The 25,443-nt window shown below is 38.4% G+C and overlaps 3 protein-coding genes across 7 annotated transcripts; 1 reads left to right on the top strand and 2 right to left on the bottom strand.

Moving 5' to 3' along the window:
- Positions 1-2,870: 2,870 nt before the first annotated feature.
- snip1.L (Smad nuclear interacting protein 1 L homeolog) lies at positions 2,871-8,414 on the bottom strand. The gene is given in 4 exon segments (NM_001093377.1): positions 2,871-3,206; positions 4,532-5,100; positions 6,418-6,532; positions 8,204-8,414. Coding segments are annotated over 4 exon segments (1,116 nt in total). The 5' UTR covers positions 8,377-8,414; the 3' UTR covers positions 2,871-2,947.
- A 250-nt stretch (positions 8,415-8,664) lies between these two features.
- On the top strand, positions 8,665-16,069 carry c1orf109.L (chromosome 1 open reading frame 109 L homeolog). Of its 5 annotated transcripts, none has more exons than XM_018246719.2 (6): positions 8,665-8,797; positions 12,022-12,129; positions 12,419-12,691; positions 14,151-14,330; positions 14,565-14,686; positions 15,656-16,069. In XM_018246719.2, the coding sequence occupies exons 3-6, from the start codon at positions 12,420-12,422 to the stop codon at positions 15,694-15,696; spliced, it is 615 nt and encodes a 204-aa protein (XP_018102208.1). In that variant the 5' UTR covers positions 8,665-8,797; positions 12,022-12,129; position 12,419; the 3' UTR covers positions 15,697-16,069. The 5 variants fall into 5 exon arrangements, with proteins under 5 accessions (XP_018102208.1, XP_018102207.1, XP_018102210.1 ...); XM_041582146.1 differs by lacking the exon at positions 8,665-8,797 and adding an exon at positions 11,191-11,209; XM_018246718.2 differs by lacking the exon at positions 12,022-12,129 and having other exon boundaries at positions 8,667-8,797.
- Positions 16,070-20,718: 4,649 nt separating this feature from the next.
- lsm10.L (LSM10, U7 small nuclear RNA associated L homeolog) lies at positions 20,719-25,062 on the bottom strand. Its single transcript, XM_018246717.2, has 2 exons — positions 24,908-25,062; positions 20,719-21,423 (listed from the first exon to the last, which is right to left on the bottom strand). Exon 2 carries the CDS (start codon positions 21,392-21,394, stop codon positions 21,029-21,031), a length of 366 nt encoding a protein of 121 aa, XP_018102206.1. The 5' UTR covers positions 21,395-21,423; positions 24,908-25,062; the 3' UTR covers positions 20,719-21,028.
- Between the last annotated feature and the right edge of the window lie 381 nt (positions 25,063-25,443).

Genomic DNA, 25,443 nt, shown 5'->3' with positions numbered 1-25,443 from the left:
ATCCAATTGAAAAACTATGGAAAGAACTGAAGATCAGAGATCATAGGGGAGACCTCCAGAACCTTCAAGATTTGAAAGCTTGTGTGGAAGTATCGGCCACAATCACACCTGAGCAATGCATGCAATTAGTTTCTCCATACAGGAAGCGTCTTGAAGCAACAAAGGCTTTTGTTACATAAATTTCAGTAAGCGTGCTAAATACTTATTTCCGGTGTCATTCTACTTTATTACACATAACTTAATTTATGGACTTATTTGTTTTGATTTCTCTGAATGTGATGATTACTTTGGGTGTTACTGACATCTGGCGTAAATTTCATGTCAATAGCCCCATTAAAAAAAAAAGGCTTTTTAAGCCTTGATCTTCATAGCTAGGTGTGTCCAGAAAAGGTACAGCATTTATGGTGGCCAATTGCAAGTTGTGCTTCTGTTTGACTCTCCTCTGAAGGGTGACAGCATGGGATCCTCAAAGCAACTCTAAAAAGATCTGAAGGGGAAGGATACAAAAAGCTATCTCAGAGGTTTAAACTGTCAGTTTCAACTGTAAGGAATATAATCAGGAAATGGAAGGCCACAGGTACAGTTGCTGTGCAGCACTTTCGGAGGACTGTGAGAATGGTTACAGACAACCCAAAGATCACCTCCAAAGACCTGCAAGAACATCTTGCTGCAGATGGTCTGTCTGTACATCGTTCTACAATTCAGCACAATTTGCACAAAGAACATCTGTATGGCAGGGTGATGACAAAGAAGCCCTTTCTGCACTCGCCACAAACAGAGGCGCTTATACGCGAAAGCTCATTTAGACAAGCCACAGTCATTTTGGAACAAAGTGCTTTGGACTGATGAGAAAATTGAGTTATCTGGTCGTAACAAAAAGCGCTTTGCATGGCCGAAGAAGAACTACGCATTCCAAGAAAAACACCTGCTACCTACTGTCAAATTTGGTGGAGGTTCCATCATGCTGTGGGGCTGTGTGTCTAGTTCAGGGACTGAGGCCCTTGTTAAAGTCAAGGGTCGGAGGAATTCAACCCAATATCAACAAATTCTTCAGGATAATGTTCAAGCATCAGTCACAAAGTTGAAGTTACGCAGAGGTTGGATATTCCAACAAGACTATGACCCTAAATACACTGTTCGAAATCTACAAAGGCATTTATGCAGAGGGAGAAGTACAATATTCTGGAATGGCCATAAGAGTCCCCTGACTTTAATATAATTGAAAATCTATGGGATGATTTGCAGCAGGCTGTCCATGCTCAGCAGTCATCAAATTTAACTAAACTGGAGAGATTTTGTATGGACAAATGGTAAAAATACCGCTGCTAGAATCCAGACACTCATCAAAGGCTATAGGAGATGTCTACAGGCGGTTACATTTGCAAAAGGAGGCTCAACTAAGTATTGATGTAATATCTCTGTTGGGGTGCCCAAATTTATGCACCTGTCTAATTTTGTTATGATGCATATTGCATATTTCCTGTTAATTCAATAAACCATAAGGCATGTTATATATTAAAAGGAAGTTGCTACTTTGAAAGCTCAGCCAATGATAAAAAAAACTCCAAAGAATTACCTTTTTCTCTGTAATAATTTAGCAATACCTTGTACTTGATCCTATCTAAGATCCTTATTGGAAGCGGAACATTACCTTTTGAGTATTTTAGAAAAATCTGTTGGGCCGGTCCATTTTTCCCCCAAGAAAGTTTTCTGATTTTACTCTACTGTACTTTTGCAAGTCTATGGTAGAAATGACTGTGAAAGGTATCAAGATGGCCGCATTGGAGTGCCCAACATATATAGGTCTCTACATCTGTTCAGAATATCATATGTGTAGACCTTGTATGGTCACCTTAAAGGACATTTAAACCCCCACAAAGAAATGTATTCAGTGAACAGCCTTTTTGAAATCATTAAAAACCTGCCACTCCAATTGTTCAAATGCTGCATCATCCACTTAACTTAGGATTCCTTCTCCTCCTCCTCTAACCTACTCAGCACCATCCCTCTGGAATTTATTTTGGCCATTTGCTACGGATTATGCTCAATTCTACTCAATTCAGTTTATCCGCCAAGAGAGATGGCACTTGGTTTCCATAGAAACTCTGCTAGTGGTCTGCTGCTATTTTTTTCTCCTGAGCTCAGCTTAACTATTAGAGTGCTCAGTCCAAGCAGGACGTTTTAGCGAATTAATCCTGCATTCTTGATTGCATGAACTCTACACTGAATAAGTCTTATATACATGGTAGGAGATTGTAGGGTTTACATGTCCTTTAAAAATGTCTAACTGCTCAGCTGAATTGTTTGCAGAACGAAAAAGTAGAAGGCGTGCAATAATCTATTTGTACACACAAGACTAAAAAAAAAAAAAAAAAAAAATGTAGATGTCTTTAGCACTAAAAGGCTAGAGTTGGTGTTTTTGAACAGGAAACAGTGAAATATTTTTGGATTTAGAAAAATGAAAATATACAGGAAATATATTTAAATTGCCAGTGTTGCTGATTTATAATACTAGGCAAAAGCACTGCATCAACTGTTTTCCTGTCTTTTAGAAAATCACCCAGCATTTATAAAAATGCACTGTTTTTGGATGCACATGGCTTCTTCTTTGTTAAGCCAATATCTTGAAAAAAATTAAATCTAGTCACATGCTAAAATTTATTACATGTTTTAAATAAAGTGACGAGTGTGTACCCTTCCTGTCTGTGGAAAAAAAAGGTAAGACATACTTAATTATGTACACATTTTTGTTTTTTTGTTGCAAGATGTACCAAGCCATTAGTAGCAGAGAACTAAGAAGGAGTATTCAGTGACAAATGTTCCTGACAAAATTTCCATCAGGAACTGGAGGAACAGCAAACACATTTTAGTAAATAAGTATTCAGTTTACTGAAAATAAAAGTATATCCAACAAAAACAAAATTACATTTATATATATATATATTTGCTAACTGTCTGTCCCCTCATCTTCCTCGTCCTCATCCTGTTTTTTGTCAACTTCAGATGTGTCCGAGGTTTCATGCAAAACAACATACTCTCTACTGCTGAATCCAAATTTTAGAACATCCTTTTCTTTTAATTCATAGTATCTTTGTGGCTCAATGCGCTGATTATTTAGGTAGGTGCCATTGCCAGATCCCAGATCAATAATGTATGGTCTTACTCGCCGACCACTTGTGCCGTTTGCTCTGGTGAACTCAACCATCCTGCAAAGTGGTTAAATAAAAAAATTAGTTTTAGTACAGTTCTCCATGGTCTTTATCCCGATCCACCACCAAAACCCCAATTATTTTGTGGATTTTTGAGCAGCATTACCTGAGCAACTACTCTAACCTTAAGCTAATGCCTGAAACTGCCCTAACTGTATATAGAATTTCACAGACCTGTTATGCCCTTTTAGGGCACGCCCCAGTGATTGTGAATCACTTACCTGAATGCCCAGACCGGTGCTCTATTTAGTAGAAAACTGCACTGGCCCAAGTTTCAGCAATCAGCACCTACTGATTACACTCACTGGGGGTGGGGGGTGCCTAACATTTGGCACCCCCAGGGATTTAGACTTTTTTTCTTCTTTAATGATGAGTGATTTCAAAAATGGACACTGACTGTGAATATATTTCAGTCAAATGGCTGTATAGACAGTGGCTATAACAAATAATGACTTTGGTTAGATTTGGCAAAATGCGAAGTTGGGGAATTAATAGCAGTTTCAGTTGTATCACCTTTACAAAATGCCTTCCACTTTAAGCAGTGAAACGTCATGCTCAGTGACACTACCCACCCCTAAAACCTCATTGAATTGTTAATCCTCCAAAAATGTACCGCAATGCAAATTAATCTGGAAAAACCCTGGAAGGAATTGTTAAATCATTTAAGGGCTTGGTAAATAAGGCAGCATCGGTATTTCTTTTTTTTAACTAGCAGGAAGAATCGTGAGCTAGAGCAGCACAATGCTCAGTAGAAAAACCTATAAATCTGCCCATTCGTTTTTAGGTTAGATAACAGTATGCTTTTAAATTAGCCAGGCCACTATTGGGCATAATACCCCAACCAGCACACCATCATTTTTAAATTACTTAAAAATTCTGTTTGATGGAAATATTAAAAAAATGAATATATAATGATATTCATGCTATATGGAGCTTTCTCTTGCTCTTAAGGCATTTAAAACTCGGCTTGTAGATTTTGCCTAGGTTATTTTTTTCTTGTCTTTTCTATATTTCTTTTACTTGTGCCTGCTGTCCATGTAAATAAATGCACACATGGGCTGTTGCACAACGAAGCCAAGTAATTGGATAGTAATTGCGAATTATGTCCACATACACGAATGCTTCAAGTTCTGCACAATGGAACACAGCTACATCAGTTAATAACCAGATAGAATGCCTTATACTGGTCACGTCAAGTATAGTCAATTAGCCTATAGCAGGATGTACTTATGGAGGACAGGACACAGAGACAGGTTTTTCAATACTTGCCAAAATATACAAGCTGCTAGAACTTTACTAATTTGACAGTTTATTGTTCTCACCTATACTGCAGAACAGCATGTTGCTTGGAGCAAGATGGATGGTCTATAGGAATGTCAGCAATACGCCTTTGCCTGCCCATTAGATAGGCACTTTGTCTATGAACGTACATAACAGGGAGGGCCTCATCATTTTTAAATGGGTACAAACGCCATCGCTTCTTTGGGATACGTGCTTCTGCAGGCTCACTGTACTTAATTACAACTCCTCTAAATGTATTTGTGTCCTCCAATAAGGCTCCAGATAGTTCAAAGTTGGGCTTTTCTTTGCTTGAATTTCCTTCGTTACCTTCGTTAGTGGAATTATCCACATCTTCGTTTTGTACCTCCACAGCTTGATCATCGCGCTGACGTCTTTCCCTCCTCCGATCATTGTAGAATTGCCTTTCTTCTCTCTGCGCCCTCAAATTCTGTTCCTCTCGATTTCTATCTCTATCTTTGTCTCTGGAGCGAGGGTGCTTGTATCGATCCTGTTCTGCTTGGTCTCGGTCTCTATTTCTTCTGTGATCCTCCTGCCCTCTCTCTTTGCGCGGTTTCTCTTGATGTGGCCTTTGTGAATGCTCTACTTTCTCCTGTTAAAAAAAAAAAAAAAAGAAATAAGAACAGATGAGCTCAATCTGTAATATCTAGACTAACCTTATGTCCAAGTATGGTGTACAAGATAATCCTCCTGCATCAATTCAGGTGCTGGCCCAGGAAAGTATTTTATTGTGCAGTATTGCATCTCTGTGGTAACAGGACTACAGCATTCATAATGCTTACTTCACCATATGCCATAGAAGGCTAGGAATTGTAGGCTTAGCCACATATGAGTGGAGCATCACTGCAATGGAACTTCAAACTAAAGAATAGAGCGCATTCAGTTCATACGACCTTTAACCACCGCTTCTGCCCAATGAAGCCTTGTAGGCAAATCGAAGTATTAGCGGCACACCATCCTTTGTAAAATAGTGAATACATTTTATTTAGCCTTCCCAGAGTAAGGCAGACAATGTTTCGGACCACTCTGAGCCCTTTTTCAAGCCCTTTTTCAATGATGCCTTGTATTCAGCAGGAAAGATGTGATAAATTAATGGTCAATCGCAATTCATTGCTGCAAAAGTTGAGGTGCTTTAAGTGACACAAGTGTCAATTAAAGCACCTGAACTTTTGCAGCAATGACCTGCGTTTGAACATTAATTTGCCACATATTTTCTGCTGATCACTGCAGTGGAATGTTTATTTTAAGCAAGGGACTCAAATGTATTCAAAAAAATTTAAATGGAACTAATTAAATGAGGAATACCTGAGAAACACAAACAAAATGCAGGGTAATCAAACGGCGTACCATAATCTTAAATCATACCCCCTTGAAATGTGGTTCTGAAGTCTGACAAATCAACCAATTTAAAGGAGAAGGAAAGGTTAAAACTAAGTAAGCCTTATCAGAAAGGTCCATCAAAATATACCAGTAAACCCCAAAAGCAGTGCTGCTCTGAGTCCCCTGTCAAAAGAAACACTGCATTTCTTTCCTTCTATTGTGTACACATGGGCTTCTGTATCCGACTTCCTGCCTTCAGCTTAAACTTCATTGCCCTGGGCAAGAGCATGCTCAGTTTGCTCCTCTCCCCCCACCCCTCCCTTCTCTGCTGTAATCTGAGCCCAGAGCAGGGAGAGACTCAGGCAGGAAGTGACGTCACACCATGTTAATACTGCAGCTCCTATCCTAAACAAACAAGAGTTTCTATAGCTTTTTACTCAGGTATGGTAAAACATTCTACAGAATAAATATAGCATTCTAGCTTGCACTATTGCAGCTGATCTATTGGCAATAAAATGCCTCCGTAGCTTTCCTTCTCCTTTAACATTTAAAAGAAAAAAAAAAAAAGCATTATATGTTTTCAGGCTACCTGTTTTATTTTAACCTCCAAGGGAGGTGGACTCCTACTATCGCTTCTGTGCCTTTTATTCTTAGGAGATTTGCTTCTTTTGAAAGATGATTTGTTTTTCCGTTCGGAAGGTGATCTATAAATAAGATCAGATATAAAATTAGATTCAATGGCCCGACTGTATCGCGTCACAAGGGTGGCATTTTGAGGGAAAATAAACTTACCTAAAAAGTGTGCAGTAGTCCCTTAAAGGGCTAGGCACAAAATCACAATAAGCAAAATGTTCCAGGAAAAAGTAGCGTTGACAAAAGATAAATTTCTTTTTATGACATTAGCCTAATATTTGCCAGGCTAATCCTATTAACAGCTGAAAGCTATGTTTGGTATACTTTCCTTTTCAATTGCTTTTAAGGGCCATGGCAGACTAAATGTTTTGAACAAAAAGATTTGTACTTCTGTTGTGATAAAATACAAATGTGACTTACCACAATTTGCCTTTTACTGACTTCAGTAAAAAGCATGGGAATAATAGCAGGTCCAGGGCAGTAGAAGTGATAAAACCTTCACTGCCATGGGCATGCATGTTTTCAAAATGTATCAATTAATAGTGCATAACAGTTTTTTTGATACTTACAAAATATGATAAATGATAAATCTTCACTGGTAAAACATGTCAATATGTAATCACACTTTCCTTCCAGGAAAACTTCATGCCAGTACAAGATTATAGTTTTTATTTACAAGTGAAAATTTACATTCATTCAGGTAAGCAGGTATTTTTTAGTGTTTTTTCAGATTAGTTATGGTTAGGGCAGGTAGTTATAAAAATATTCTAATAAACTTTTCAGGCCAAGAAGCACCTGAACTTTCTAGGTCAGACAGTTTTCAATTCCACCTATGGTAACTTGCCAGCATGTGCGTTGTAACTATTCTCGTCTGCAAACATAATTGGTTGTTTTAATGATGACAGAAACAACACTGAAGGAATAATGATTGCAAATGTCGTGCACCGTTTTTTTAGGGCTAATGTTACACCAACACATTTTATGACTTTTTGAAAAGTGGCAGTGACAATTCACCTGAAATGCTCTGCAGTGGCTTCCCAATGCGGACACCTGGAATGGCACAAACACATGTATGCTATATCTGAAATAATTCTAACTGTCCAAGGTGCTGAAGATCATTTTATGTTGAGCTACAAAACACGGACTAGGATTTTAGTCGGACATTAGCCTTAACTGAATAACTGCAATATGTTCTCTTAAGGGAGACATAGGATAAATGAAAAAACTCTAATTTTGTAGGCAATAATGAGTAATATATGGTGTTGCTTTAACATGGTGCTCAAAATTAATATCTTTAAAAATAGCCCTTTTATTGGAGCACTCACACAAGCACAGACATGCTTCAGTTCCCTATCAGGTCCTGCTAGCTGCTGATTGGTTCCTGTCCTACAGTGCAGCGAACTGAGAGGCTTCACTGCACAGCCTGGGAATTCAGGGAAACCATAAGTGATACCTATGAATGGTGGAAATTGCAGGATCATTTTGTTTACTGCCAGGCCAGAAAATTCAAGCTAGTTTCTTATGAAGTTGTTTTTTTGTAAATAGTAACTGGTGTGTTGAAGTGAATTAGGAGTAGTATATTTGTACAAGCAGGTATAACCTGCATTATAGGAAACGTTATAGTCTGGACTGGCCAGAAATGAGTGTGACTGCTCAACTGTCTTTGCTTTTCCATCAAAACATAATAAGAGCTTTGTCCCATTTAATTGAAAATCCAGGAACACAACTGTCGTGGGTATTACCTGCTTCGCCTGCGCCCCTGGTGACGGTGAGGAGATCCCCCATCACTGCTTCTAGGGCTTGGAGTTCGCCGGGTGCGGTGCTGCCTGGCTGGGCTTATCCTTTCCTGTTTTATAGTGACTGCCACTGGGCTGTGCGCCCTCCGCTTCCTGCGCTTATCATCTTCCTCGTTCATTCTGCCAATATAACTTTGTAACCAAACACCCTCCGAAAACAACCAAAACGTGAAGCAATCTTGCCCCTGTATACCGGAAACCACCGAACTTAACCCAAGCGTAACCTTCGAACCGGAAACAATTCCCTCAGTTAAACATTTGTCGGGACTTGTTGTTTCATGTTATGAGTTGTTAGCGTTAGCGCCCCACATCAAAACTAAAATTTCTATGGACTAATCACGAGCACATTAAACTTCAATTGTTATCAAGGAAGAAAATGTTATCGCGCCATCCACCGTGACGTCATTAAGGACTTAAACTACAATTCCCTTCATGCCGTACGGCTGTTGCCTTCCAGTTCCGGTTTTGGAAGTTCAGCGGAAGCAGCGGTTCCAGGTGTGGTGCAATACAAGCGCTTGGAATAGGAAGTTAACGCGCCTGGTAATGTTCTGTAGAAAATCTTCCCCTTTGAAAATGTATAATGATCACGGGTTTTTGGTGTTGCCACTGACAAAGTTCCATATGTTTCTTCCATATTGCAGTTATGACTAGTAGGAATCTCTGCAGCAATTTCATTTGATCAAACACGTGTCCCTGTGGCCATGTACAAAACAAGTGCTCCTAGTTCAAGTACAGCTGCCAACGTTTTAAGCAAAAAAAAAAAAAAATACAGTCTATCAGGCTTCTAGGCAGATAGTCCTACTAAAAGCCTGCCCTACCTTTAGTATTACACAGATTTTTTGAGTAACAAGATTAGAGTGAAACAAAACTTACACCTATAATGAGCAGGACCAATAAAGAATTTATTTTTTAAAGCTAATGATCCTTTATATCCCACATTTAATTAGGGCCATATATTATTCATCATTGGCTACATTTAAAAAAACATATGTCTCCTTCCTAAAAACATATAACCACCCATAAAATGAAAAATGGCAGTGCATTTTGAAACTGCTTTTTATTTATTTAAAGGAGACATATTGTGTAAAAAAAAAATAAGAATGTACCAGTGCATTATATTCCTTTAGATATAGAAGAATTGTGCTTTACAAAGTAGTGTTTCAGGCTGATTTATTGAATATTTCTGCAAAAACCCTAATAATCCCTCCCTTCTCTTACACTTCCTGCTCCCTGAATTCCCAGGCTGTGCAGGGGAGCCAGCAGCTCTCAGTTCACTGCACTGTAGGACAGGAACCAATCAGCAGTTAGCAGGACCTGATAGGGAACCGAAGCCTGTCTGTACTTGTGTGACTGCAGGGCTGTGATTGGCTGCCCCCCTCCTACCGTGCTTCTGGCTGGGACCGTTAGGACATGCCCACCCCTCATTTGAAACACAGACAGGGACCAGAGAACATCTATAGGGAACTATTTTTAAAGATAAAATTAATTTTTAGCACTATGTAAAAGCAACACCATATATTACTCATAATTGCCTACACAATTTGTGTTTTTTCATTTATCCTATATGTCTCCTTTAATAAAGTTTCAGTTATATTAAAGGACCAGTAACATCAAAAATTTATTTTACAGAATTCATTACAATACCACGAAAAAAAAACACCAAGACAAAAAAAAATTTAAAATAGCAAAGCCTTTATTAAGAAATAACTTACAGAAATTCCACTTCCTGTCCTCTACAGAAACGGCGACCATCCATACTGCGGCGTTTGATTTCTCCTCCCTGGCTATTCTAGTGACACTGTGTTCTCTGCCCCCATCTCCTTCTCCACCTCTGTGCAAATACCTCTTCCTGTGCTGCCAGTGCCTGTGCTATCCGTCCTTCGCTACAGATAGTTGTCGGTGCCTGTTCTACTCCTGTTCTATATCCAGATGGGCACAGTACAGCACGGAGTACTTCGCAATTACCAAATCCCCGAGGTCCCAGAATGTCAGCGCTTCTCATCCCAGGCAGCAGTAAACACAATCCCAGCTGAACTGCAAAGTGGCAGTATAGTCAGCGGAAGCGAGTTCCAGTGCTAGGACAGCGCAAAGTAGCTTCAGCTGCGCGTGCCATTGCCCCAGTCGAATTGCTCGCCCCTCTCTAGCAGTGCCATGGAAAAGCAGAGGGTACTCACTGTGCCCATGATTCTTCGCCCGGCAGTCAGTGTTTGGCTACAGACAACAGCTCTCAGGCACTTGTGCGCTGGTTGGATCGCTCATTCCGGCAGAGTGAAGGCTGCAGCGTTTATCCCATACACTTCTAGAGTAAGTGGCCGGTGCCGGCATTTTCTTTGCCAAACACCGAATGGAGTGCTCAGTGCAGAGACTAACGATTTGCTCAGACAGCAGCGGTGCACAAGTGCCTGAGAGCTGTTGTCTGTAGTCTTCAGTCCGGCGCCGGGAGAGCCCAGGGGAAGGCAGGAGTTACACGCTCCTATGAAACCAGCAAGTGAGAAGCGCCTTTCTGTTCTGCCTGGTTATTAATCACGACACGCCGCATCTTTGCTTAGGGGAGGAGGGAAGATAGAGAGAAAGGTGGAGAGCGTAGGAGGGAAGCCGATGCACGGGGAAGGAGAGACACTGCTGCTGCTGGACGTCGCGAGGAGGATGCCTTTCAGTGAATTTCCAGGGAGGAGAAATCGATTGCTGCAGTGTGGATGGTCGCCTTTTCGCCGTTGCTGAAGAGGACAGGAAGTGGATTTTCTGTAAGTTATTTCTTAATAAAGGCTTTGCTTTTTAAAAGTTTTATTTGTCTTGGTGTTTATTTTTTGTTGTGCACTAACGAATTTTTAAACATTTTTTTTTGATGTTACTGGTCCTTTAACATGTAACAGCAACCTCCACTGCTGGCGGTCAACTGAATAGAACATTAGAATCAGGAAGCATCTGCACTTTTCTATTGTTCTTTTTTTGGTAAGGCACTAAATATATACCCTAATATTGACCAAGCTCTTTGCATGTTTCACTTACCCTTAGCTCACAGATTTTTCTGAGCTACCTTAGAACTGCAATGCCAGTCAAGGGTATAGAACACATATCTTCAGCATCATCAGATCACCAGTATGACCTGATACAGATTGGTAACATGCTGCTGTATTTGATGTTATGGAAGGTGTTAATACAGTACAACACAGAACAGAAGGAATAGCTGCAAAGCAAATCAATGCATGCAAAAGAGGCTTCTAAATTTCAGAATGTACACTTTTTTTCCCTTTGATGTGGGAATTAGATCCCCTTTTATAATAATCAATGGTGTGTGTAAATAAAACACATATTAAAGATATAAAATAAAACAGATTAACTGCAAAATATGCAGAGAGATGCAATCTATTATTGAGAATGACTGGGAAATGGAGGTTTTCCAGATAAGGAAACTTTTGGATTTATGGTAGAGTAGCTAATACCAAGTAAAAGTTACTGTCTTTTTAATTCAGAAAAAAATCAACAGGGAACGGAAATGTAAGGCTTTTTGGATAATAGATACAATTTTACATTTTGTAGGAAAACATCATGTGCTCTTTAAAACTTACTTACGGTAAAAAAAATATATATAAAATATTGAAAAGCATACCCTGCGGGCTGAATTATAAAAAAAAAGTAGCTGTAAAAGGTTGTAGCTTTAATTTTTGTGCACAAATATCTTGAGTCAGAGCAAATCTGCCAACAAAGTTTAGTAGGCCTAAATAACTATCTATTATAAATATATTTGCTTACATTGTCTTCAGCATTGGTGGCCACTCCCTTGGATACAGACCCACAGGGCAGAATAAAAGCATTTAACCCTTAGGTTGTGATAAGTTAGCACATCAAAACGCATGGATAAATGCCTGCAGGTATGTAACCCTTTAATCTGTCTTTTGGTTTTTAAAATAGTTAAAAAATGTTCACTGCAACTTTTTTGACCATATGCCTATTTACCGAAGACATTTCAGCTCATGCTTTGCCATATTGAATTCAAAATTTCTAGACTAATGTGAGTATATAATTTTTTGATGTTAGCAAAATTTGTCAACTTTTCAAGCAAATGAATACTTAGCAGTCATGTCAACACACAACTCCTTTCTGTTTTTAGTGAAACGCTTCAGATGTAACTGACATGCACTCCACTCTTTATTTTTAAAGGATGTCTGAGAAACCAGCACTTGTTTCTGTGCAGCAGTCGCTAAGGAAGTGCTTTGATACTATAGAACCACTGCACGAAGAATGGAATACTACACTTTTGGAGTGCGACCCACACCTCAGTTCTTTAAGTAATCTAGCAGAACAGCTACAGGCATGCCAGAGAGTAATGTTTAAGAAAACCCCCCTAAGCAGCTTTACTAACCTGCAAGAACACCTCAGTTTTAAGCTACAAGCAGCTATGGAGGTTACTTTGGAGATCCTAAATCAAAAGTTGTAAGTCTGTTGTGTTGTTGGTTTAACTTGTTTCAGTGCTGGTATTGTTAGACAAGATACAAAAGTCACTTTGAATGTGCATCAGTTATGAGTTCACTGAACTACTTGCTTGTTTTGGCATTTCTCACCCTGTCAAAGGTTGAAAACAATATATATGGGTTAAGCATAAGTTTTAAGTGAAGAAAACCATAGCGCATTTAAGGGTATTTTTGTATGGCATAGTTGACATGAATGACTTCCCATTGACATCAATGAAAATTGTGTTTTTTGGTAATCATCCTCAAAGTAAGTAAGAAGCAGTTTAAAGTGAATAGCAATCAACTTGGCTTAGATGGGATACTTGTTTAAAGAGAATCTCTTAAAAAATGCTCTTCAGTATCTCTCATTACTGTGGGCAATTGTCAACTGTGGAAACTTTAAAAGGATACCGTCATGGGGGAATTTTTTTTTTTCAAAATGAATCAGTTAATAGTGCTTCTCCAGCAGAATTCTGCGCTGAAATCCATTTCTCAAAAGAGCAAACAGATTTTTTTTATATTCAATTTTGAAATCTGACATGGGGCTAGACATTGCCAGTTTCCCAGCTGCCCCCTGTCATGTGACTTGTGCTCTGATAAACTTCAGTCACTCTTTACTGCTGTACTGCAAGTTAGAGTGATATCACCCCCCTCCCTTTTCCCCCCAGCAGCCAAACAAAAGAACAATGGGAAGGTAACCAGATAGCAGCTCCCCAACACAAGATAACAGCTGCCTGGTAGCTCTAAGAACAACACTCAATAATAAAAACCCAAGTCTCACTGAGACACATTCAGTTACATTGAGAAGAAATTGACAAAATTGTCTAGCCCCATGTCAGATTTCAAAATTGAATATAAAAAAAATCTGTTTGCTCTTTTGAGAAATGGATTTTAGTGCAGAATTCTGCTGGAGTAGCACTATTACCTGATGCGTATTGAAAAAAGCATGTTTTCCGATGAGAGGATCCCTTTAAATGCCTATAAAAGGCACATGTTATAAACGCTCATCTAACTTAGTAACATAGTAAGTTAGGTGGAAAAAAAACACACGTCCATCAAGTTCAGCCTTTTAAACTTTTTTAACCTGCCTAACTGCTAGTTCACCCTTTATTTAAAATTCATCTACAGACCCGATGCCCCTCACCCGATACCCTTATCTCTTCAGCTCTCTAAAGTAGGTATCTCAAATTCAGTTATAGATACATTATTTTCTAGTGAGTTAAAATATCACCTACCAGCAGCATCATCACCCATCCACAGCAAGTTAAGACATGAAACCTATAGGTGTAGAGATATAACATAAGATATTGCTATTTATTTTTACATTCAGCTGTTAAAGGACTACATTTACATTATTTACTACATTACTTTAAAATCACTATCTTGCCTGTAGTACTACTTGTATGATTATCTAAATCTATTTCAATCACTTAATTTTACAGGTCTAGGCTGCATAGAATAAGGGACTCTGTAAGTCAAGTGGTTGGGTCCGTCCTTTACATGTATGAGACTAATGTTGAAATAATTGGCCTTGAAGCAATTCTGGAACGTTCTTCTCTCTGTCCTTCTGTAGCTGACATGTTAGAATGGTTACAAGATATAGAGAAACACTACAGAAACCAGTATCCTTTAAAGTAGAACTACCAATTAAATACTGCATTGAGAATAAAAATACCAGCAGGATTCCTGATTTTATAAGCCTGTTAGTATGCTAAAAATGTATGATTATGCTAATTTACTAATTTGATGCATAAAATTATAAGATAAAGAATTAAGTTTTCCTAATTTGGGTCACATTATTATACATTTAGAAATACAACTAGTATTTTCCTTTTTGATCCTGAACTTGAAGTTAGATACCTGCAGAGGAAGCTTCTCCTACAAGTGTGTGACTATCGTTTGTCAGATATTCAGGCATTGCCTCAGTCTTGGGTTAAACTGGCAGATGCAGCATCATCCAGACAGCAGCTTGTTGAAGGTATTTTTCTTTTAGGTTTGTGTACAGTTGCCTACGAAAAAGTGTGGATATTAGTAGGGACGGACCGAATCCAGGATTCAGTTCGGGATTCGGCCTTTTTCATCAGGATTCGGCCAAACCGAAATCACGTGACTTTGTCACAAAACAAGGAAGTAAAAAATGTTTTCCCCTTCCCACCGTAATTTGCATATGCAAATTAGGATTTGGTTCGTTATTCTGGCAAATCTTTTGTGAAGGATTCGACCGAATTCAAAATAGTGGATTCCGCAGAATCCAAAATAGTGGATTCGGTGCATCCCTATATATTAGTTTAAAATATTCTGATTTATTTTCATGAGATGGCACTCAAAATGATAAAAACTTGAAAATAAGAATTAAAAAAAAAAAAGGTAACAGTAATGCTCATATAAAACAAGTGGTAAATATAAGATACATAATCTATATGTTGTAGTATTTCATTATACCAACACCTCTGAAATCTCTGTGAAAAAAAATTGGTTCACCCAAGACCCAGTCCTTTATTCAAGATCACTCTGCAGTATTGTATTTATTCAGGATTATCCAGTGATTAAACATTTCTATCATTGCACCCCAGAAATGCATTTCTTTTCCACTTCCCCTGTTGTTAAATTTATCAGAGTTTTTTTTAATCACTATGCCCTAAGCAGTAGAGCAGCCTTCTGGTATACAAGTGTAGATTTCTTATAGGTCTCTTATATATGTTTTAGGATTTGTTATCACTTTGTAACTTGAACTGAATATAAATCAATATTTTATTTGAATACAATGATCTGAAACAGAAAACAACAGGATTTTTTTTTTTATATGCCTGATGGTTCTTTTGAATCCATAAGGATTAATAAAGCCAGAGCAATAGGTTTAAGTCAGGGCACATAATTGATACACATGCAGTTGTGTATTATTGGATATTGTTGGCATACACTAAATATTCCTTATTTCTCTATACAGATATTTTATTAAGTGTATCCTTCTTTCGCACATCTACGTGACACTGATATTCTTCCTGAATACTTCTCAGAACTTACTAGTTGGAATGGCCTGTTCCGAGATGGAAATACTTGAAAATTAACTTTAAGGGTCTGTTAAATGTAGAACACTTGGGAGCATCATTTTGATGTCTTGAACTTGAACATTGTCCAACATTGTATTCCTATTTTTATGAGATATAAGTCCAAAACTCATGGCTGAATAAGAAAATGGATCCATTTACCACATCTCATTGGACTGAAGCTTTGCCTGCATTTGCTGGAGTTAAATCCATACTTCTGAACATTATTCTCTATATAATATAACTTATGTAATGTAAAACTGCCCACGCTTATACCACTGTTTTATATAAATAAAGCCTTTTCATTAAAAACATGTAACTGATTGTGTGCCAGTGAACAATCCCATATTCAAATACTCCAGTTTTAAGTGCTAAATCCAAGCCAAGAGCATGCATGCTAGGTTACACCATGAATGTAGAGAGCTATATTTTACTTCATTACAGTTAAAACCCTGCTTTTTTCCCTGTTAGGTAGTTGGTAAAGGAGCTCACAGAACATCACAAATGATAGCTTAAGATAAAATATATTATGGCATTGTTACCTGATATGCACATACCACTGCTCAGTTTTCTAAACAGGGCATTTCAGGTCAATGTGATACTGCAGTGACATGATAGGCTGGGGGGGCAGCTGCTCCTTAGCCTCAAAGCCTAGCCTGAGGGATCTGCAACCTTGGCTCTCCAGCTGTTAAGGAACTACAAGTCCCACAATGCAATGAAGGAGTCTAAAGGCAAATGCATTGTGGGACTTGTAGTTCCTTAACAGCTGGAGTCGGACATAGGGGTAGATTCACTAACGGGAGAATTTTCGTCAGCTTCGCACAGCTCGCCAGGCGCAAATGCGATACGACTATGCCATTTCACTAATATGCAAAGTTTTTTCCTGGGCGCTGAACACTGGCAACTTTTTGCTAGCGTTACTTCGGCAGTGCGATCATTTCTTATTGAAGATGCGCTAGCGTTTGTTTGTGCCTATGAAACTTCACTAATGATCTTGCGCTTAGGTCAATTTGCATAGGGTGGGTAATTTAAATTTGTATAGAGGTCTTTATTATAAATGTCAGTGCAAATGCTTGAAGTTACCGCTATTTATTATAAATGTCAAGGGAACCTTAATAAAAGACAAGAGAGTTAATATAATGCCCTACACATGAGCCCACTGTAAAATTAATGTTCCATGTGTTATGAAACGGGTGGAGAAAACCGGTTACCCAAAAAAAGTTTGTTAGGACCATTGCAGGCAATCCTGCTTCAAAAAAAAGGAAGAGTCACCAGCATTTTTGGAACTTTAATGCATTTTCGGCACACAGGATATGATGTAAGTGACAAAAGATTGAGGAAGATCTAGTTTCTTTTTAGCACTTCGCCTGGTCTGAAGTGGCGAAGTCAACTCTGCAGAGTAACGACCTTTCACCAGAGCGAAAAGTCGCCTGGCGATAGACTGCAAACGAACGCTAGTGATGGTCTCTTTCACTAGGCAATTGGCGCCTGCGCCTGTTAGTGAATTGGCGATGTCACTGCGGGTTGCAACACTGGTGAATTGTCGCTAGAGTTAGCTACTTCAACTTTTAGTGAATCTACCCCATAGACACAGATCAAAGACAAAAAAACACTAAGGCATCAGATTCTGCTCACATATTTTAAACAATATTCCAAATGGATGGATTATGTAAAGTAGCAAAGCCTGTCTGTCCTGACAATAGACAATTCAGTACATTGAACAGGATATTATGCATACCATAGAAGATTAAATACCACCACATAGGGCAAAATATGTAAAATGTAAATAATATTTCAACAAAAAGTAAGTGGAACTCCTCTGTCCACATGTCACATTATAAATAATGACAACACCGCACATATATTTATCTGGATAAACAATCATCTGTGATTTAATCTGTGTACAGATATTAGTCAACATGCACTTTCAACTATGAGACCACACAGTCCTTTTTAGAACTATATTGATTATGCCACTAATTATCTAGTTTATCACAACATGCAAATGGAATAATATGGTTAAATCTTAGAAATATATATGGATATGAAGAGAATAAGTGAGTTGAGACAGCTACAAATTTCATACCAGCTTTTCATAAAGTAATCCTTCTGGTTTTGTTCTCAGTGCAAGGTAGTATGTATGTAATGATGCAGAAAACCCGACATTTTCCCTTCACTATAAAACAAATTACATTGATATCATCTGATTTGTTAAAATGTATTGAGCCACTAGATTGCACATTTGCAGTTAAAACTACCCAGATTTTGATAGTTGCAATTTATAACTAGCTCATTTGCATTTCCCTGCAGTCTCGTTTTGCACATAAAACCTTGTTCGTTTAAGGTATTTACAGCAAAATGTACTTTCTGCACTTCCATATAGTTGTGCTTGCAGCTGCCTTCCAGCTCCAAAATTGAGCAGTGCTGCATGTATGGAACCCTGGAGCTACTGGCATCTACGGACCAGGAGGTAACTCCAGTGTTACCGCAGCACCCTGGGTCAAAGGGTGCAGCAAACTTGTGTCTAAAGAATCAGGTGCAAGCACAATTGTGTTAATTTTGATGCATCAGCCACAACTCCCCCTTGCCTCCCCAAAGATGCTTTATAGTCAGACACAACAGTTACAGTGATGGCCCAAAATGGGATAAGAGTTATTTCTTCTGGAAAAATATATTTTTCCCCCAAATGTATTTAGAATCAAAAATTGTAATTAAATTCTTATTAAGAACATAGTCCATCCTGAAGTCTTATACTAGTACTTACTAAACAAGCAATGTGTTTGAGATTAGTTTTTGGAGGGGTCTCTTCTAAAGTTTACCTGGGTTCACCTTTGAGTTAACTTTTAGTATGATGTAGAAAGTGATAGTCTGAGACACATTGCAATTGGTTTTCATTTATTAATATGTGGTTTTATAGTTATTTAGCAGCTCTCCAGTTTGCAATATAAGCAGCTTGGTTATTAGGGATGAAATCAGACTAGCAAGTATTTGAATAAGAGACTGGAATATGAATAGGAAAGTTTCCGAATAGAAAGATGAGTAATACAAAGTAGCATTAACAATAAATTTGTAGCCTTACAGCGCATTTGTTTTTTGATGGGGCCCCTATTTGTAAGCTGGAAAGAGAACAAGGTGTCAAATAGTTAAAAAAAACTATTAAATAACGAAAACCAATTTGCTTAGAATTGACCATTCTATAACATACAAAAGGTTAACAAAATAACTTGTTTTTTTTTATTGTCTGAAAAATGCTAATGCAACTTTACCTTTAGTGTGTAAAAATTTTAAATCCTACCTATCATAAAGTGATTATCTGGCTTACTGTTCCAGAGACACTCAGATTAGGAGTTGGGTAAGACTTCTTATGGATGGGCACTTTTTCTGGAGATCCCCTGTGGTGGCTTTTTATGCATTGGCCTGTAAGGGAATACATGAGTTAACATGGGCAGTCCATTTTTTCCCAATAGAGGCTGTATTCACGGCACTGCACAGCATCACCGAATGTAGATGGGATGCAACTTGCTGCTTTTGGCGGTTTGGTGTGGTGCAGTGAGTATAGCCTCCATTGGAAAAAATGGGCTGAAGATATAATATGCACAATGCTTCAGTGTCTCCAACCTATAAGTGTTGGAGTGTTTTCAATGAACTGTTAAAGGGGGACTTTTTTTATTCCCTTGGCTCTTAGATCTTGCCATATCATGTGCTGCCAGTAAACAGCTGGCGTAGCATAGCTCAATGAGTAACCATGAAATTCTATGGTGTTGCCATTCACAACCCTGACAGCTGGTACCATATCATTTACGATCTACGGATCACAAGCACTTAAATAAAGCTGATTATAAAGCCGAAGATACAGTCGTACAAAACAAATATTCGTTTGATTTTCAGATCATGTGGAGTGTGCCGACTTTTTTCGTTCCATGACAATCGGTCGTTCCGTCAGTCGATTTATATAAGCTACCGATAAGATCGTTTCATGTACATTCTAGCTGACAACATCAATAGGTGACTGTCACTCCTATTTGTCGGACATAACTTTCATACGAATGCTCTCTGTCAATTCATGGCCAGCAAATAGTCTTATTTGTTATTTTTCCTAAACTGAATGGTTAATGGTAGTTCGTTAGACTGAAACAAACGAGCGTTAGTTGCTCAAAGAATAAAATCGACACGTCTATGTCCTGCTTTAGTGCTACATGAGGCATATTTTGTTATCCAGCAGATGGCAGCTGTGCTACTGGAATTTCCCATTCATTCCCATGTGAATCACCTGTGTTTGAGGCAATAATTTATATTTTGGCTAATACAAGTGCAAACAAGTCACATAACTACAAATGTGGGTGATTAAGAGCAGCAATTGGCCATTTGAAATACTGAATATGAATGGTATCTATATACCATTTATATGCAATATCTCAAATGACCAATGGCTGTATTGGCAGAAGACACTACCTGGATAATGGCGTCTCCTACCCCCTTAGCAACTTATATGAATTTGTAAAGCGAAATATGTTGGTGGTGTGTTACTAATTGCACTTTTCTATTTCTGGAGGTATTTGTGGCATTACATATGGGAGAGAGACTGACCATTGAAGGGTATGTTCTGTCAGCCCACAACTGCAGTGGGGGAAACAGTAGAGATAGGTGCTGCTTGAATTTCACAGACCTAAATAAACAAAGGGTTTTTTTTTTTTTTCCGAAATTTCAATATAGTTCTGAAAATTAAATTTATATTAAGGTTAATGCCAAAACTTTGTACTTTCAAAAGTGTGTGTATATGGCAACTGAAACCACCTTGCTTAGCCATGAAGCATTGGTGTTTTCTTACTGTGCACTTAAGCAACATATAAAGGTGACTGGCGGATCAGTATGATGTTCTAACGAAAAGGTTTGAAAGACGGCACCCAATTATTCATAGCACATACCATCATGAGTGTAATGCAATAAAAAACACAGTCAGTAATTGAAATGCAAACCAAATTTAAAAAGGAAAATCAAATTACAGTCAGAAAATTATGCATAAGAAATATATATCCCTGCTAACAGAAAATATTGCAATCGTACTGTAATCAAAAAAAAAAGTGAGAATGAATCCAAACCCGCATTAACTTATTTCGATTATACTTTATAAAGAGTAACATAATGTTGGTAAGAAAATATGTTGCATATTTTGCAAAGTAGACTTTGTTCGTCCTATCTTGCATGTCAGTTCAATGGCAGCTACTGCATGTCCATAGTGTCTAAAGGAGCCCTGGGCATACAGTCTTTTTATTTCACTTGGGCTTTCTTCTAGCAAACTCTTTCCTTCCTGTTCCACCAAATCCGCGGACTGTTTGAATTTTCTGCAGTTGTTTTTCAATTGTGGTGATTACATCCACCTCTTCGGGAATATGCACGTAACGGACATTGCGTCCTGTAATGAAAAGGTCATCCAGCTCTGTCTCTCGCTCTCGGCGGTCTCTGTAAGTGACCTTTGCCAGGCGAATGTTCATGAAGGCATCTACATTAGTAATGGTGCCAGTAGCTGAGCTTTCATCCCGGAGCTCAACGGTAGTGACGCGACCATGAAGTCCCTGAAGAAGTACGATCAGGCTGTTTTCTGAAATGGTCCTCTCCTTCACAGAGTGGCTGACTTCCATGTTGACACCACTCTAAAGGGCAAGTTATTCTGGAAAACATTACATTCTGTGTAAATCTGTGTCAATGACAACCTTTACAGTATTATTTAAGTCTTTATTATAAATGGGACACTATCTTTAAAAACAAAGTCTGATCTACCCACAGTTGAGAGACTGGACTAATCTATTTAAATAGCAGACATTCTTTATGACTTCATCAAACTCATTTCTATTCAGGTTATACTTTTCCAAAAGAAAATAACACCAGCTAAACCTTTATACTGGCTGTAACAAATACAATGGTTTTTTTTAACTAAGTGACTTCAAACTTTTACTTAAATTACGACATCTTGAACATTCCCCATATTTAGGACACTTTTGACCAGATTCCTAACCATTTAAATGCTGCGGACACCTTGATCTTGTAGAACTGCACGTTGCCAGTAAACGCATGATACAGCATAGATCAAGGTGCAACCCAATATAGTAAAATCTATACCATTGGTGCAATGGTACTTTAATAGTGGCCCTGCCACTTTCATGGTTAAAAGAAATGGTTAGAATGAAATGCTGGCTAGAGCATGGCTGTAAACAAACTGTTTTCAATTATCTTGGTTGGGTCCCCAGAAAAATATTAGAAATCACTATAAATCATAAAAACTATATCTCCAGTTATCACCCATGATCACAACTTGTTTGCCGACTAGCAATGCATGGAAAAATCACTGTGCAATGAAATGTAGCAAGGTAGCCAAATCACTTTTTACTTCAAAAAAATCCCACATGCATGCTTGTAAGATAAAAAATATTGTTTATTAAATCATTTTTAAAATATTAAAAACATGTGGGGAGTTTTTGATATTTTAAAAATGTTTAATAAAACTATATTTTTTATCTTACAAGCATGCATGTGGGCTTTTTTTTTTTTTTAACTAAAAGGTTATACCTCTGTTTGGTCACTAGAGGACCCCAGCATGCCATTATTGGTTTACATAGGTCTATTTCCAAGAAATCTAGCAATAGAGCCAAATCACTTTCACTTGCATGCCATTAGAGAGTATGCATGGGCTTCCAAAACTCATGACCACAAAATTAAAAGTAAATACAAAACAGTAGGACCTTAGCATTAATTTATCACAGTTAATGACCCTTTACTGTTCATTTTTGGACACACAATTCATTTATATACACTGTACGTGAATAAGTGTATTAGTAAACAACAGTCGCACCAAGTGACAAAAAAAAAAGCACAACCATGAAGTAACTTTTGTTAACTTCAGGTTTAAAAGGGTTGTTCATCTTTCAATTGTCTTTTAGTAAGGTGTAGAGAGCAATATTCTGAGACAATTTGTAATTGGTCTTCATTTTTTAGTTGTGGTTTTTGAGTTATTTAGCTTTTTATTCAGCATAGATATCATAAGATATGTACTATATGACTTGATTGGGTGACATGGCAGAGCTGATGGAAGAAGAGCTGTGCAATTTGAGACTACGATAGCAATGACTAGACATAACAGAGTGGCAAATGTATTGCGTTTGGACAGGCTCACTGTCCTCTGCAGATCAGATAATATTGAAGTGACTCACTGTACATATCTGCACCTGAAGCCTCTTGGTGGGCACTATAATTCAAAAAATATTTATTCCTGAAAACTATGAACAATTTTTTTGTGAATCACAGTAGCCTTAATATAACTATTGTATGTGCCTGCTGCTAGAATCCTAATTGGCGGCGCCATAGAATATACATTCCTGGTTTACTCTTCCCGGTTTACGGTCAATACTCAGCACATCGATATCAAAGATCTCTAGTAGGTAAGGGGTTAATTTTGAAAAGTGTTAATTCTGACACTATTGCAACCACTTTTCTGCCTATAAAGTCTTTACTATAAAAGGCTCAATCTACTTCATCTAATGTAGGCAGTGTTTCACCTGCAGGGCCAGAACTAGAGGTAGGCAGTTCTGGCCCTTCTGTAGCTCAGGTGGGCAGGAGCAGTGGCACATTAGCAAAGGGAGAGGGTGGTGGATCTGTGAGCAGGAGTTGGCAAGCAAGGGGGGAGGGGGAGGGAGTCTATGACATGAGGGCAAATTTACTAAAGCGGCTAACGCAAATACGCCGGCGTGACATCATTTCGTTACTTTGCTGATTTACTAATGGGTGCTGGCGTAAATTCGCTAGCGAATTGGACCTACTCTAGCGCTACTTCGCACCTTTACGCCAGGCGAAGTTGCGCTATGGCGAAGGGACGTAACTACACTAATTCACTAACTTGCGAATTTTACTGAACGTTACCTCTTGCGCCAGACTTTACTTCGCCAGGTCAGACCAGGCGAAGTTCAATACAATAGATAGGAGTTTGTCCAAAAATAGTTGACAAGTCCCAAAAAACGCTGGCGTCTTTTACTTTTTTAAGGGCGATATTATGAAAAATAGCATAAATTGTTTTGGGGGTTCCCTCCCTACCCCCTACATTACCTAACATATGGCAACTCAACGATACAGTGGGCACATGTGTGGGGCAATAGAACACCTTTATTTTATCTTTTAAAGGCTTCCTGGGCTTGTGTAGTGTGATGTAGTTGCTGCAGCATATATTATATTTTAACTTCGTGCCGTATGCAAATTAGGCATCGCAATCGTAACTCCGCTTTGCCTGACGAAGTAACAGTAGCGCAACTTCCCTACCGTTTTCCTCCCTGAGCGAAACTTCGCATTTTTGTGAATTTGCGTAGGGCTGGCAAAACGCCTGGCGAAGCTGTTGCAACTTCGAATCTTAGTGAATTTGCCCTGGTGTGCAGGGCTGCTCTGGGTTGGATGATGGTTGCTGGTCTAAAAGCCCTGCATTGCATTTTTGTTACATCACTGCACTTGTTTTGTCTGCCAAGGCAGCAGGGCTGAAAATAAATAAATAATTTGTAATTTGGGGACCACTGCACAACTTTCTACTTTACTAATAGATAAACACCTGACCGTGAGCAAAAAAAAATACACTTATGGAATTAGAAAAAAAGTGACCTGATATTTCTAAATCACCAAAATGTTTTGTCACTACTAATCTAAGTAATAGAGGATCTCTAATCAAGTATCTCTAATATTGCTTCCCCACTCAATATATTTTTGATCTCTAAGCTGGTAAATATTGGCAATGTGGCTGCACTGGCAAACCTATCATCATCTTCCTATTTTATAGATCTTTAAACCTTTAATCAGGGGGTTACCAGTACATAAAATGAATAGCATATAGTGGTGCTGTTTGCAATGTGAGTATAACAATTTTCTGTCTCAATTAAGTGCAAAATCAAGCTGACTTAGTGTTATAACCAACAAGTACACACAAACCAGACAGTAAAATATCCCTTATATCTATACAAAAGTAATATGGTGAATAATATCGCCCACAAATGCTCAGTTCAGTGTTGGTGTGTCAAACACTAGTATAGCAAGCAATAGATCCATGTCTGCCAATGCTGCTCTATAGTCTCAATTCGGGTTTTGTAATAATAATAATAGAATGCAGGCTTATAACTACTCACTAGAAACCTATAAACTTCAGGCACACCATCCAGCTATTCACTTCGTTTGTCTCGTCCAGCTAAACTCCTCCACACGAACAGTCTGACTTCCGGGTTAGCTGGTCACATGCTCCTCCTACAGATGCCTTACTGGGTCAAACTTTCTAGAAATGCACAATCCCTGAACAAAAGTGAGTGACGAAGGATTAGTGAAACAATATGCAAATAGCACCAACGTAATTTCAATTTCTGAAGGCTTTGTGATGAAGGGAGACTGAAAGGGCAAAAATATAATTTCTGATTAAAATATTAAAATCCCATTCTGCATTTAAGCCTTTTGGGAGCTGGCTTTGCACCTATTTTCTTCTTGCAGCAGGGTCCTGCCTATATGTCAACCCCTTAAAATTCCAGGGGATTGTGTATCCCTATTCAGTTTATGGGGCAAATTAACTAAAGGGCGAAGTGACTAACACTGGTGAAAATTCGCCAGCGTGATGTCATTTCAGAGCTTTGCTGATTTACGGTCAATGGCATAATTTCGCTAGCGAAGGAAATAA

Source organism: Xenopus laevis, chromosome 2L, assembly GCF_017654675.1.
Source record: "Xenopus laevis strain J_2021 chromosome 2L, Xenopus_laevis_v10.1, whole genome shotgun sequence".
NCBI lineage: Eukaryota > Metazoa > Chordata > Amphibia > Anura > Pipidae > Xenopus > Xenopus laevis.
The sequence above is the reverse complement of the archived record's forward strand: the minus strand, read 5'-3'. Positions and strand labels throughout refer to the sequence as shown.

What these genes read in the sequence shown, in the direction of transcription:
- c1orf109.L (XM_018246719.2), top strand. Translation starts at nt 12,420, where the DNA reads ATGTCTGAGAAACCAGCACTTGTTTCTGTGCAGCAGTCGCTAAGGAAG. An exon ending in GAGATCCTAAATCAAAAGTT is followed by an intron (nt 12,692 to 14,150) that starts GTAAGTCTGTTG and finishes TTAATTTTACAG; the next exon opens with GTCTAGGCTGCATAGAATAA. An exon ending in GAGAAACACTACAGAAACCA is followed by an intron (nt 14,331 to 14,564) that starts GTATCCTTTAAA and finishes ACTTGAAGTTAG; the next exon opens with ATACCTGCAGAGGAAGCTTC.
- lsm10.L (XM_018246717.2), bottom strand. Translation starts at nt 21,394, where the DNA reads ATGGAAGTCAGCCACTCTGTGAAGGAGAGGACCATTTCAGAAAACAGC.